Source organism: Malaya genurostris, chromosome 3, assembly GCF_030247185.1.
Source record: "Malaya genurostris strain Urasoe2022 chromosome 3, Malgen_1.1, whole genome shotgun sequence".
NCBI lineage: Eukaryota > Metazoa > Arthropoda > Insecta > Diptera > Culicidae > Malaya > Malaya genurostris.
Window position 1 is genome coordinate 90,082,682 of NC_080572.1, and position 14,266 is coordinate 90,096,947.

General features: G+C 38.6%; 2 protein-coding genes across 2 annotated transcripts; one reads left to right on the forward strand and one right to left on the reverse strand.

The window, feature by feature from the left end:
* Nucleotides 1-851: 851 nt before the first annotated feature.
* On the reverse strand, nt 852-2,885 carry LOC131438787 (mini-chromosome maintenance complex-binding protein). Its single transcript, XM_058609051.1, has 3 exons — nt 1,605-2,885; nt 1,292-1,538; nt 852-1,238 (listed from the first exon to the last, which is right to left on the reverse strand). The coding sequence occupies exons 1-3, from the start codon at nt 2,777-2,779 to the stop codon at nt 867-869; spliced, it is 1,794 nt and encodes a 597-aa protein (XP_058465034.1). The 5' UTR covers nt 2,780-2,885; the 3' UTR covers nt 852-866.
* A 5,291-nt stretch (nt 2,886-8,176) lies between these two features.
* On the forward strand, nt 8,177-9,942 carry LOC131438227 (ubiquitin carboxyl-terminal hydrolase calypso). The gene is made up of 2 exons (XM_058608099.1): nt 8,177-8,797; nt 8,857-9,942. Exons 1-2 carry the CDS (start codon nt 8,292-8,294, stop codon nt 9,797-9,799), a joined length of 1,449 nt encoding a protein of 482 aa, XP_058464082.1. The 5' UTR covers nt 8,177-8,291; the 3' UTR covers nt 9,800-9,942.
* Nucleotides 9,943-14,266: the final 4,324 nt, after the last annotated feature.

Below are 14,266 nucleotides of genomic sequence, written 5' to 3' on the forward strand. Positions count from 1 at the left end.
TCGGCCAATCAGACGGACCCGACACCGACTAATTTCTACTTCGGCTATGAATTAGCCGCACAGTGCACATGCACACAGCACACAGACCTTAAAGCACAGGAAGAAAATAGTTTCGATTACGAAACACCTAATTGGGCGTGTATTTTTATAAAACGCTTATGTTGGTGCAACCGCATGAAGATATGAACACTGCATAAACACAGTCACCCCTATTCTGTTCGTCGATCGATTCGAAATATTCCGATCGAATGTGCAATTTCCATTATGCATTCCGTTCGAGTTGGGTATGAACTCGAATATCATTCGTTCGAGTTGTTAAATTTTCGAACATTACTCGATCGATTTGCTTACGTATTACTTCTGTTCGGTTTAGAATCGTTCTAATTTGTTTATACGAGTGTGACGGTTTCGTTTACTAAGAAATTATTAATATAAATAATATAGAACGTGTAAATAGAGTGTGACAGCGTTGATGGTTAGTGTTCGAAATTTCAAGTGTTTCCGAACGAGAGTCTATTGAATCATACAAGTCGAACGGAATAAAGAATGTGAAATTCGAACTCGAACGAAAGTGTAGATTCGTTCGTATCACAAATCCGTCGGATTGCAGAATCGGGCTGAGTATCTCACAGCGGAATCGAACCATACAACCAACAATTTCGGCACAAGGCAATTATATGCAGATGGTTATTATGCCACCACCGGGGTGCTCTCATCACCATAACCAACTTTAAAGGGATGATTGCCTTTAGTGCGGCTTTTGAAGTTATGCAAGAATTATCAAATTAAAAAAAAAACAGAACAAATTAAAAAAATATTTCATGAAAACTTATTATTAATTAAATTATTGATACAACAAACAAACACTACAGTTCATTTTTCCGCTTGGTTAATGTGTCAATTCTATCTTTTCGCTTACACTCTAGCTGTTTGGCATATTCCCAGCAGTCCTGATCCAGCATTCGCTTGCCTCGGGATAAACCAATAAGTCGAGCCAGTACCAAGAGCGAATGTAAATCCTCCGCGGAAGCGTCCGATTCCTTGCGCATCTGAATAAAATCGTTCTGGATAATTTCCGGATCGAACGATTTCATGTTAAATTCTAGAATTTTCTGTTGAGTGAGAAATTTACGCATTTCATTCAGCTTAGGTTGAATGAAATGTTTGCCAGCTTTGATGGTCTCGGCAATGAGTTTGACTGCGTCTGCATCCGATATAATCGGCAGATAGCAGTTGGTCTGAAATTGAGCGATTAAAATTTATTTTGCGATGGATTGGTCAATCATTTTACCGCCGGTAGCATGCTCTTTCCCTCACTCAGTATCAGCACGGGGACATCAGAATTGAACTCCAGTTGATAGAACTGGAAATTATACTTGAGTTTCTGTGTTTTTATGAGATGAGCAATACTTTGCACTGCCTCTACTCCACTAGCTTCGAGTTTGCCCGTTTGTAGTCGAGTTTCATCTAACAGTAGATGTGTATGCGGAGCCAACTGAAGCAATCCGCTGGTCAGTTTGTTCGTAGTGTAATCCTTTCTGGAAAATGGAAAGAAATGTTGATAAGAATCTTCACGATTATCACGCGAAAGGTAAAATGTGTACTTTGGCACAAACTGTATTGTGTTCATGTTCTCCAACGTCATTGGAAAATAGTGACTGGCCGGTAGTAAAAGTTCAAGTATTTCGTAGATCCAGTTCGTATAATCAGGCAACGTCTCAGCCGGAATGTTTCCCAGGTTCAAACTAAACTGACCAAGAGACTCCAACTCGTTACGAATGTAAACGGTCGATATCAAATGACACAGTAAATAATCGGCTGCCAATTTATCCTCAAACAGACACTGTGTCAGTAAATTATGAATATCTTTCCAAATGATGCTATCAGACAACGAGCCGTCGAAAATATTTGGCAGTAAGGGATTGCAGTGCTTGAGATTTTGTACACTAACCGCGTGAATCCGGGGAATCAGAGACGGTGGTGGGTGTGTCGCGTGATGTTCTGACATGTCATCCTCAAAATCTTGCACTAGATCAGTACTACCATCTAGAGCAGGATCTACTGAAAGAAATCCTACAACATCTACCAGAGTATTCAGAGTAGAATCTTCAATGTTTGAGTACAATTTTACCAAACAGGCTTTTCCCGATCTATCCGAGATTGGGGAATTAAGCAGATATTCGGCCGAAAGCATTGTCTTATTACTAGGCGGCACCGAATTTTTCGAAGAACCGCTCTGTTGCGTATTACATGGAACTGATTCGGCTGGAGTCAAAGTTTTCTTCGAAGGAACATCGTCTGTGTCCATAGCTTCGTCAGATTCTAGTGTTCGTTTATTGCGAGGTGAGCAGTGAACTTGCTGACTTAAATTTTTTCTCTCATTCATTTGCCTTTCATGATTCTTTGCCCAACTGTTGTAAGCAGGAATCGAAATGACAAACATTGACCTGCGTTCACCGAATTGATTATTCGCGGCCTTAAAATCTACTGTTTCGGTATCTTTGTTCATAACTAGAACATCTCGATATTTGCCGTTCTGTACGCGTAAAAGCTCATTGCTATCCTTTGCCCGAACTTCGTATTGCTCTAGGTAGCACTCGGGATCCTGCATGTCTTGAATCATTCCACGGAATCGAACCAAACTGTTATCGTGCAAATCATGAAGTTCTGAACAATTCAAAAGTGGAATCTTATCGCGAACCTCTTGCTTGGATAAATATTCCACACATTGCGCCATGTTAGCGACAAAATACTCCGGTGTCCAGGTATGAAAATCCATAATTAATGAAAAAACAGAGCACCAAAAATTAGATATCTCCACAACTAAAAAATGTTTTAAAATTAGATTACTACCACACCATACGCTATATTTCCGCGCTTATTGAAAGAACCAGAGATGCCAGGTAAAATTTCAAATATCTTCAGACAGGGTTGCAAAAAGCGGACCGTACACGATCATTAAAAGTGTCATTACTAAAAAATAATATCATTTTATTGAATGTGTATGGTGCAGTAATGACGAGATTTCTATACAAATTTGAAAATTTCAAAATTCACAAATACTCGTATCATGAATATCATATATTATATGATATTCAAGATACGAGTATTTGTGAATAAGCGTGTACACTGAAAAAAATACTATAGTAGCCATAACCTGTTTGTCATGGTCATTTCAACTATATTCTTAAATAGTAACTACGACCATGATATGAAATTATTCACTATCTGTATTGTATAAAGTACTAGATAACAAAGACTATAACTTGAGAAGACTATTTCTATTTATGACTTTTCTGGAATGGTCATTCTAACAATGGTTGTCATCTCAAAACTAAGAACAAATAGCTAAAATAACCATTACAAGGAAGGTGAAATCGCTCATGATAAATTTGAGAAGCGAAGTAGTTACTGCTACCATGTCAGTATGTTCTTCTTTACAATGTACAAATGTTACCATGAGTACATTATAGTTGGCTAGAAGATTGTGAAGTTTGAAAACACTATTCATATTGTTCATATGAACAGAATCCATGTGATAACTACATGATCGTATAGTGTTTTTCAACCGATTGAGAAACATATTTTATTGAGACTGACTATACAAATTGTCAATAAACGCATCTATTTTTTCATTGGCATAAAAAAGTTTCAGTATGGTTGAAAATTTTGTAAGTGTATAACATAACTGGAGTGATGGAAGCAAAGTTTTTGTATTTTGTGATTGTGCATAATTGCATTTTTTCATTTACATTGGTCTTGAAGGTAATTAATGTAAGTTTTATAGTCATACTCGTTTCCGTAGTTGAAATTGAACTTTCAACTTGTTTTCAGTCAAGTCGAATCGTTATGTAAATGGACGTCTTGTATACGAAAAATTAGTCAATCATAGGCCGCGGGGGAACAACATAAGCTCTTTATGACGGGAGAAGTAGCAAGATATCTCAGTGCGGTAATCTAACAGGTATTGAGGTTTACTTCTTGACTCGGCTGGTGATATCGTTCTAGATGCTCATTCTTGTTCCGGGAAATACTTCACCGGATAGTGATCTAGATTCCTGGATCAGCAACTGCAACCAGTAATGCTTCTACGTCAATCATCAACCTTTCAACAGACAACGGCGTATTGAGTGATGCAGCATTGAACTGATGTCACCACATGAGCTGAAGTGACAGTTCCCAGTTCCAGACGGTTTATGTCGACCAGCGGACGTGAAAACGCACCGTTCCTGACTAATACTCGATGTACCTGCCATCACAGCATGAGGAAGGCCCTTGTGAGGACCCTGAGTCAAATATCGTCATTCCCGTTGGAAGCATGCTATCTGAACTGGGAAAACATCAGCAGTGGTATCAGTAGGTGGCGGTACGACGGTCCGTTCCGATCCACACCTCAACATGACTACTACGATGCTCGATGTCACTCCGATGCGTCCACGTAAGCAGTAACACGTTACTTCAACATGGGCAATATTATAAAATTTGATTCGAAAATAAAACAGATCATTTTTAATTTTCTTATTTTTCTAGTACTTAGTAGGATTTTAAATTAATTTTACTTTTAAACATTTGTGCATATTTTTCTGACATTCAATATTGTCGAATCAACCATTATCTGGTTTCGAAATAATCAGAAATGAAAAGTCAAAAATACCATGGCTCTGGTTATAACAAAAAGAAAAATGTGAAAAAATGCAATCGTGGTTACGCTAACCATCGTATTCATAATAGTTATTCAGACAATATTCTGTTCAATATTACTGCTCAAGAGGCAAAGCCTTATATAGTAAAAATGAACTTGACCATTATTAAAATCACCTGATTGAATTGTCGGTTGTAAACCACTATACTCGCATGGTCAAAATGATCCCTGATATAGTAACTGGTACCATAACATTTTTCTGAGTGTAAGTTCATTTTAATCGCCAGCCAGCGTTGCCAGGTCATTTTTCCAAAAATCCGTCAGACTCAAAAATTTGTCTGGATTTGTCTGAGTGTAACTATATAGAAGGAAATTGGCGGTTGATTTTCCAGAAGGCCGTAAGAGCAAGTGACAGTTTCTCTTTGTTTACTTTCTCTTCTATTAATTACCAAGCGGTTTACACCTTTATCACTTAACTCTTTGCATAGAATGATGGTCGAAACGTTCGACTTTCAAACAGAATTGTGAAATCCAAGAAAATCTTTTTAAATCACATCACAATAATCGAAAGAGAGAGTGAATAAAGAGAAACTTTTACTTGCTCTTACAGCCTTCTGAAAAATCAACCGAGAATTTTGACCGGCCTTCATTCGCAGTCAGCAAAACAAAAGTCTCATCATATATCGTGAACAGCGTGAAAATCTGACGAAATCTGGGAAAATTCCACGCGTTTTTTTTTAGAACGGCTAATAAGCCACCTGTCAACTTCCACTTCCGAAAGAAAGTACAAGCGAGCTATGAAAGATAGAGCAAATTTAACACCAGACGAAAGAGAAAACTTTTCTCTGTCGTTTACTATTATGACTTACTCTCAGCGAGTGCCGAGTCATTCGAAATTACTGTTCAAGGTGAATGTTGATGGATGGCTTATTGGCCGTTCTCGCGTTTTTTTAGAACGGGCTATAACTCGAATAAAAAATATTGTAGAAAAACAATACGATTTGCTGTTACAAAACCTTCCAAAATTTTGCTTTGACCATTGAAAAATATTTTAATATATTGTTATACACTCACTACTCAACTAATTGTGAACATGCTTTTTACAATAGAATGTATAGGTTGTTAGGTATCGTAACAACTCAAATCATAAAATTTTCTCATACATGTTTTCTTGGAAAACAATTAAATGAACAGTTTGCATTTAGCTTGAAACATCACGTGTACAATAAATACAATTGTAGAATCGAAGAAACAATACATTGAATCGTTGGAAACGAAAAAAATCTTGTCAAGAGACAATAAAATGTATTGTAACAAATAGATCCAATGTTGTTTGTGATGTAAAATCAATGGTTTATTTTTTTACGGGAAGCCACCTGTCAACTTCCACTTTCGAAAGAAATTGCAAGCGAGCTATGAAAGATAGAGTATTAAATTTAACACCAGACGAAAGAGAAAACTTTTCTCTGTCGTTTACTATTATGACTTACTCTCAACGAGTGCCGAGTCATTCGAAATCACTGTTCAAAGTGAATGTTGATGGATAGCTTATTGGCCGTTCTCGCGTTTTTTTAGAACGGCTAATAAGCAACCTGTCAACTTCCATTTTCGAAAGAAATTGCAAGCGAGCTATGAAAGATAAAGTAATAAATTCAAAACCAGACGAAAGAAAAAATTTTTCTTTGCCGTTTACTATTATAACTTACTCTCAGCGTGTGCCGAGTCATTCTAAATTACTCTTAAAAGTGAATGTTGATGGGTGGCTTATTGCCCGAATAAAAAATATTGTAGAAAAACAATACGATTTGCTGTTATAAAACCTTCCACAATTTTGCTTTGACCATTGAAAAATATTTAAATGTATTTTTATACACTATTCAATTAATTGTGAACATGTTTTTTACAGTAGAATGTACAGGTTTTTAAGTATCGTAACAATTCTAATCATTAAATTTTTTCATACATGTTTTCTTAGAAAACAATCAAATGTACAGTTTGCATATTGTTTGAAAGACCACGTGTACAATAAATTCAATTGTAAAGGGTGATTTTTTAAGAGCTTGAGAACTTTTTTAAACAATAAAACGCATAAAATTTGCAAAATCTCATCGGTTCTTTATTTTAAACGTTAGATTGGTACATGACATTTACTTTTTGAAGATAATTTCATTTAAATGTTGACCGCGGCTGCGTCTTAGGTGGTCCATTCGGAAAATCCGCTTTTTTATCGACAAATTTTGTTCAGCGATGAGGCTCATTTCTGGTTGAATGGCTACGTAAATAAGCAAAATTGCCGCATTTGGAGTGAAGAGCAACCAGAAGCCGTTCAAGAACTGCCCATGCATCCCGAAAAATGCACTGTTTGGTGTGGTTTGTACGCTGGTGGAATCATTGGACCGTATTTTATCAAAGATGCTGTTGGACGCAACGTTACAGTGAATGGCGATCGCTATCGTTCGATGCTAACAAACTTTTTGTTGCCAAAAATGGAAGAACTGAACTTGGTTGACATGTGGTTTCAACAAGATGGCGCTACATGCCACACAGCTCGCGATTCTATGGCCATTTTGAGGGAAAACTTCGGAGAACAATTCATCTCAAGAAATGGACCGGTAAGTTGGCCACCAAGATCATGCGATTTGACGCCTTTAGACTATTTTTTGTGGGGCTACGTCAAGTCTAAAGTCTACAGAAATAAGCCAGTAACTATTCCAGCTTTGGAAGACAACATTTCCGAAGAAATTCGGGCTATTCCGGCCGAAATGCTCGAAAAAGTTGCCCAAAATTGGACTTTCCGAATGGACCACCTAAGACGCAGCCGCGGTCAACATTTAAATGAAATTATCTTCAAAAAGTAAATGTCATGTACCAATCTAACGTTTAAAATAAAGAACCGATGAGATTTTGCAAATTTTATGCGTTTTATTGTTTAAAAAAGTTCTCAAGCTCTTAAAAAATCACCCTTTAGAATCAATATATTGAATCGTTGGAAATAAAAAAAATCTTGTCAAAATACAATAATATGTTTTTGAACTCATAGATCTTATTTTGAATCAATTGTTTATGCTGTAAAATCAATGGTTTATTTTTTTACGGGTGGCCGTTCTAAAAAAAAGCGTGATTTGTCAAACCTAGGAAATTTTGTAAAATCTGCAAAACATTTATGTCGTTTTCGTTTTTAAATTGCACTACACCGGTGTAGCGAAAGCTGCACCTAAACCGTTCGTTTTTACCAATTGCACTACACCAGTGCTACACTTTTTCTGCCCCGATACCACTGGTGTAGCACTCATTAAAAGTTTGGTGTAGCTCTGTGCAATGGAATCGTTTACTGTAGTCAATGGTTACTGTTTATGTTTTCGTCATTTTTGTTCGTTTATTCATGCCTCAGTGTAGCACTGCACCGGTGTAGTGCAAATTAAAAACGAAAACGCCATTAGTTAATTACAGTGTCTGATTCTGCGAGAAAAATCTGACAACCTGGCAACGCTGTCGCCAGCTGTCAGTTTTTTTTTCAAAGATGTCAATATTCGCTCGCTTTTAGAAGTTGTAAACAAACGGTTCTCTCGAAAAAAAATCGGAACTATTTGTTTGTGAGACAAATTTGTCCAAATTATATTAGATATTTGATCTGCTACCAGCTTTAGAAATGCCGGTGGATATCAACCGGCTCACAGATGGTTGGCTGGAATTAGAAAGCGACCCAGGCTTATTCACTCTTCTGCTGGAGGACTTCGGTGTCAAAGGTGTTCAGGTGGAGGAAATTTACGATCTTCAGAAAAACATTGAGGGCCCTGTCTACGGTTTTATTTTCCTATTCCGTTGGATAGAGGAACGTCGCGTACGAAGGAAGATTGTGGAGACAACTGAAATTTACGTGAAAGATGAGGAAGCGGTGAACAACATATTCTTCGCTCAGCAGGTGGTTCCGAACAGTTGCGCTACTCATGCATTACTATCTGTCCTACTGAACTGTTCCGATATCGATCTCGGAACGACACTCAGTCGTTTGAAAGTGCACACCAAGGGAATGTGTCCGGAGAACAAGGGATGGGCGATTGGAAATACACCGGAACTGGCTTGTGCACACAATTCTCATGCCATGCCTCAGGCTAGACGAAGAATGGACCGAAACTCTGGCGTCAGCACCGGAAGGTACTTGGTAATCAAATTTGTTGCCGGCTAGTTATACTATTTGATTCTACTTATTCCAGATTCACCGGGGAAGCATTTCACTTTGTAAGTTTTGTACCGATCAATGGTCATTTATTCGAGCTCGATGGACTAAAACCATTTCCAATGGACCATGGTCCATGGGGAGAGAAGGAAGCATGGACTGACAAGTTTCGTCGAGTAATGTCCGAGCGACTGGGTATATCCACTGGTGAACAGGATATTCGTTTTAACCTGATGGCTGTAGTCCCTGATCGACGTATCGCAATTACGCACAAACTTAAAATGTTGCGAACAAATCAGACTATTGTTTCTGCCGCTTTAGAAAAGCTGCTCAAGAGTAAGCAGCCGGAATGTAAATCGCAGGCCGAAATCAAAGAGACTGTTGATAATATTAAGAAAGAAGAAGATTCTCCCGTTAAATTAAGCTCGGAGTATTCTCAGCTACTAGAAATGAACGAAAAGGACGAGTCCACGGTTCCTATGTCAAAAGAACTTGAATCTCTAGTATCGCTGAATAGTTCTTCTGATTCGGTTGAAATAATCGGTGAAACAGAAATCAAGAAGGAAAATCCACCTCCATCTCCACCACCCTCATTTATAGGAGCCGGAACCTTCTCACCGAAAGATTTGCTATCACTACTCAAAAACCTTGAATCGGAAATTAACATTACCGAACAGCATCTTAGCGATGAAAACGAGAAAAGAGCCATGTTCAAAGTAGACGACTGTCGACGAACTCACAACTACGATGAATTCATATGCACCTTTCTTTCAATGCTGGCCCATCAAGGAAAGCTGGGGGAACTCGTTTCGCAGCATTTAATCACCAATCGGAAACCCAATATGGGGAGTGTTCAGAACAGTGGTGCCCGAGGAGTCGTTCGAAGCTACAACAAGAAAAATACCACCAACGGTTCGTCACCCAAAACACCGAACTCGAAGCGAAGACGCGGTCGGACCAAGTACCGCAAAAGAAAGTAATGCAATGCGCAGAGATCTAAGACTTAATGGTGTTGTCCACGGCAAAGGAAGGTGAGTGTGTGCATTTTGAGGTGGCATTTTATTTATCTTCCTACTGATCCGCAATACGATGAAGATACAATAAAGCTAATTGCTGAATAGAACAGGAATCTTTTAGGCTCGGTGAGTGATTGTATCACAACCAACGAAATATTGAACATCGGACAAGTCGTCAGCATATTAGACATATTGACGTGAATACGTTTTACGTTACTATAGGGCACCTTTTCAAAATTCGCTGTGTACAAGAATAGGCAAAACTTAATCGTGAATATCTCTTGTTGTATAAAGCTAATTTTCACAACCTTAGATTCAAACGAAAGGTATTATCGTCCCATAAATAGATGTTGAGTTTTGTCCGGATCCGGTTTCTGATTCAGTTTTCAATGTGTATGAGATTTCGCTCAAATTTGTTTAAATTTTTAGCTTGTGTTAGTTGCTAATCGAACGAACCGATTTCAGTTATGCCAGATCCCGGGACTGTTTTTATAAATTGAAAAGGTTATGTTAGAGTATGCTCGAAAAACATTTTTTTGTTCTTATTCTAAATTCAAACCAAAGTTTTTCGAAGAATCCTTTAGTAATATTCAGAGTTATATGAGAAAGGTATCTTTAAACATCTAGATGGATTAAAACAGGTTTTTTTATACGTGATTATGCGAATAGAAACGAATTCCTGTTAGTTTATGGCCAAACCAACTTTTTGGTCATATCGGTTCCCGATTCCAAAAGTACCGAAAATAGTGAACAAAAACTCCAAAATGGAATTTACTTCAATTTTTCGGAGAGCTCGTATTTTATTCGTATCCGACTTTCGGTTTCGGATTTATAGGATGAAGAAAATTAAAAAAGTCCATCATAGTCACTGTACAGAACGCGAAAAATTTGCGAAACTATTCATTCGGAAATGTAGGTCTTGTTATCGGATAGTTGAACGAAATCGATTTCTTAGAGACAGTTAAACTGAGCACATAGTCAAATGGAGTAGCTCAAGATTACGCGCAGCAGTTGGCAGTGGCACTACCAACGGAAGAGCAGCTTGGTGTAACTACGCTTGAAGATGGCTGGAGAGATATCCGTTCTGTCATAGGTAAAACTGCATCAGCAGCACTAGTTACGGTGGCTCCTAACGTAAGGAATGACTGGTGGCCGATAAGAATGCAGTTGGGCGGGCAAGTTGCATACCAGACGAGAGCCAACGAGAAGCGATACAGACAGGTGAGAAACAGATAAAACTGGGTATCCCGTAGAAACAAGCGTCAGCAGGAAGACCGAGATCGCGAAGCAATGGAACAGCTGTTCTGAGCTAATGACACGAGAATGTTATACTAGAATCTTCTCACGAACGACTTGAGGTGATCGAGGGAGTAATACGACGAGCGTCGAGGGGGCGATAAGACGGTGGTGATGCATTAGTGAAAGCACTGCATCACGTCATTAAGGACTATTCACACATATCCGATCCGGTTCAGTGTCGGCACAACACCGTGCACGGATACTGATATTATTTCATTCGTTTTCTATGCGCGCATTCACACCTATCCAGCACAGTGCCGTTTCAGTGCAGCTCGCCGTCAGTGTCGCGTCCGTCCGGCAAACTCAAATTCGTCGTCACCGATATTTTTCATTTTCACTGAAGTCTGTATGTCATTGCATTGGCTGTGCCGGAACGGAAACAGCACGGAAACGGAACGGAAGGGTACCGATAAAAAAGAACACTGACGGCGCACTGAAGGCACTTTCACTGAACCGTCACGGAACTGAAATGTGTGAATAGTCCTTTACCAGGAGCACGAAATTTTATCGGATGAGTGGATGGAAGTTTAATACATGTAGTATCTAAAATAAACGTGAATCTTATTGATTGTATTAAGGAAAGCAGTACAGTAGAGGTAATCTAATTATATTCCGGAGAAAATGTAATTATTGTTAGGGTGGCGGTTCTGGTCCATATAGAGGGCACTTATGCCCCCCACTGAAAATGTTCACCCCTATTCTGTACGTTGATCGATTCGAAATATTCCGATCGAATATGCAATTTCCATTCTGCATTCCGTTCGAGTTGGGTATGAACTCGAATATCATTCTTTCGAAACTGGATCGACTTGGTTTTGGTACAAACGTCCTTTGATGGATACAATCATATCTCAAGAATCGTCATCTTGTGGTTAAAATTGACGATTGTGCTTCGGAAGAAGGAAACCCATCTCGGCCCTTTGATCTTCTTGCTTTACTTTAACGACGTTAATTTTTCTCTGGAAGGACCGCGCTTATCTTTTGCAGATGACCTCAAGATGTACCGTGTTATTCGCACCTCAGATAATGCAACGTTTCTTCAGCGACAAATGGCAATCTTTTCGGATTGGTGCAAATTGAACCACATGACCGTTAATCCAGAAAAATGCTCGATCATTACGTTTACGAGAAAAAAGTGCCTTTAAAATTCGAATACTTCGTTGAGCGATTCATTATTGGTAGATCGACGTGCATCAAGGACCTCGGCGTTTTTCTTGACGAGCAGTTAACATTCAAGCAACATACCAACTACATTGTGGCTAAAGGTTCTCGCTGCCTTGGATTCGTGATAAGAATGGCTAAGCATTTTACGGATGTCTACTGTTTGAAATCCCTATACTGTTCACTCGTTCGCTCTACTCTGGAATATTGTTCAGCTGTTTGGAACCCTCACTACCTCAATGGCGTTAATAGAATCGAGTCGATTCATCGTAGATTCGTTCGATTCGCTCTTCGCCGTTTACCTTGGACCAATGCTCATCAACTACCGAGCTATGAAAGTCGCGGATTGCTAATCGGTTTAGACACACTGCAAGTAAGACGGGAACTATCGCGTGCTTTAATGATAGCAGATGTTTTGAATGATAGGATCGACTGCCCCAACATCAATGTTCGTCCTCGAGCTCTCCGCAACAACGCTTTTCTTCGACTTCCTTTACGCCGCACTAACTACGGGATAGACGGTGCGATTATCGGCTTACAACGGTCATTCAACCGAGTGTCATCTGAGTTCGACTTCGATCTTTCACGGCATAAAACAAGGACCAAATTCTTACATAGTATTAGAATCAATCATTAGGACCACATCGTGTCTGTTGATTTTACAATAAATAAATAAATAAAACCCATTATGTCCTAGCGTATCATATATCATACGCAGAAATATCTATTTTTCAAAAATTGTTCACTGTGGAACTGCACTACTAAACAGCTTCATGATAACAAAAACAGGCAAACTGCACTACGCAACTTCTTTGTGTGTTAAATCTGCTCTTTGTTATTCAAAATTTTATTGTATTTTGATCCTTGACTTTTGACTTACTAACGACTAGAAATGGCAGTGCAAAAGAAAGTTTTATATTGCTTTGTATTTTGTGGTCCAATTATGCGCTAATCCTTGTATCTTGTGAGAAAGCATTAGCAGAGGCTCTAAAAAGGTTATATCTATGAAAACAAATCCCAAATAATGTAAAATTTGATGCTATCATTTGTGTGTATGATATATCATACGGTGGAATAATTTCGTTTAGAAAAGTTTTCTAACAGTGGTTTTGCATTTCCCATAATCTTCAACAAATAATATGACAGAACTGATGATATCAGTTAATTTGATTCAAATTTTAAAACCCTCTGGTTATAATGGGTTAAAGAGCAAATGCATCTTGACATTAAACGTGTGCATTTACTTCAATGCAATAAGACAAATAATGTTGTTTAAATCCAGTTTTATAAAGAGTTGGATGCAATTCAATTCGCAAAAGACAATAACAATGTGCACTATGTGGAGCACGAGAACATTAAGTACAACATTCCAGTATATATGAAAGATAGTACTATAGAAGTGCGTGTGCATAATCTTCCCTCAAGCGTCACCGATTCTTATATTCGCAAAACTATGTCCCAATACGGAGAGATTCTTTCTATCGAAAAAGAAAAGTGGAATAACTTTGTCCCTGGTATTCTAAATGGCGTACGTTTGTTACGCATGCGCTTGAAGAGGCCTATACATTCTTATGTAACTTTCGGTCAGGATATAAGAATTCCGTGCAAATCATTTGTTACCTATGACAATCAGATGGCCACATGTCAATATTGCCAAAAAGCTGTTCACTACGGTAAGCCATGTGATAAACTGGACAAGGAGACAACCACTCCAAAGGACAACGGTGCTTCCTTCACACCAACCCCAGTACATTTGTGACAGCCACCAACAACAATGAAACATCCCCTGGAACGAAACCATCAGTATCCCCTATAGAACAAAGTACACCAGCTGCAATTAACAACTTACCCTCCAACCAACCAGCAACTGCAACCAATCAATGTACAACAAGGCGTATCTACAGCAACTCTCAACGAGTCCAAGACTACGATCAACAAGGAAAACGGAAATCACACACAATACGACGATGA

Bases quoted from the DNA above. Each gene is read 5' to 3' on its own strand.
- LOC131438787 (XM_058609051.1), bottom strand. From the start codon at position 2,779: ATGGATTTTCATACCTGGACACCGGAGTATTTTGTCGCTAACATGGCG. The intron at 1,539-1,604 runs GTACACATTTTA...TCCATTTTCCAG, and splicing joins ACAATACAGTTTGTGCCAAA to AAAGGATTACACTACGAACA. The intron at 1,239-1,291 runs GTAAAATGATTG...GCTCAATTTCAG, and splicing joins GAAAGAGCATGCTACCGGCG to ACCAACTGCTATCTGCCGAT.
- LOC131438227 (XM_058608099.1), top strand. From the start codon at position 8,292: ATGCCGGTGGATATCAACCGGCTCACAGATGGTTGGCTGGAATTAGAA. The intron at 8,798-8,856 runs GTACTTGGTAAT...TACTTATTCCAG, and splicing joins TCTGGCGTCAGCACCGGAAG to ATTCACCGGGGAAGCATTTC.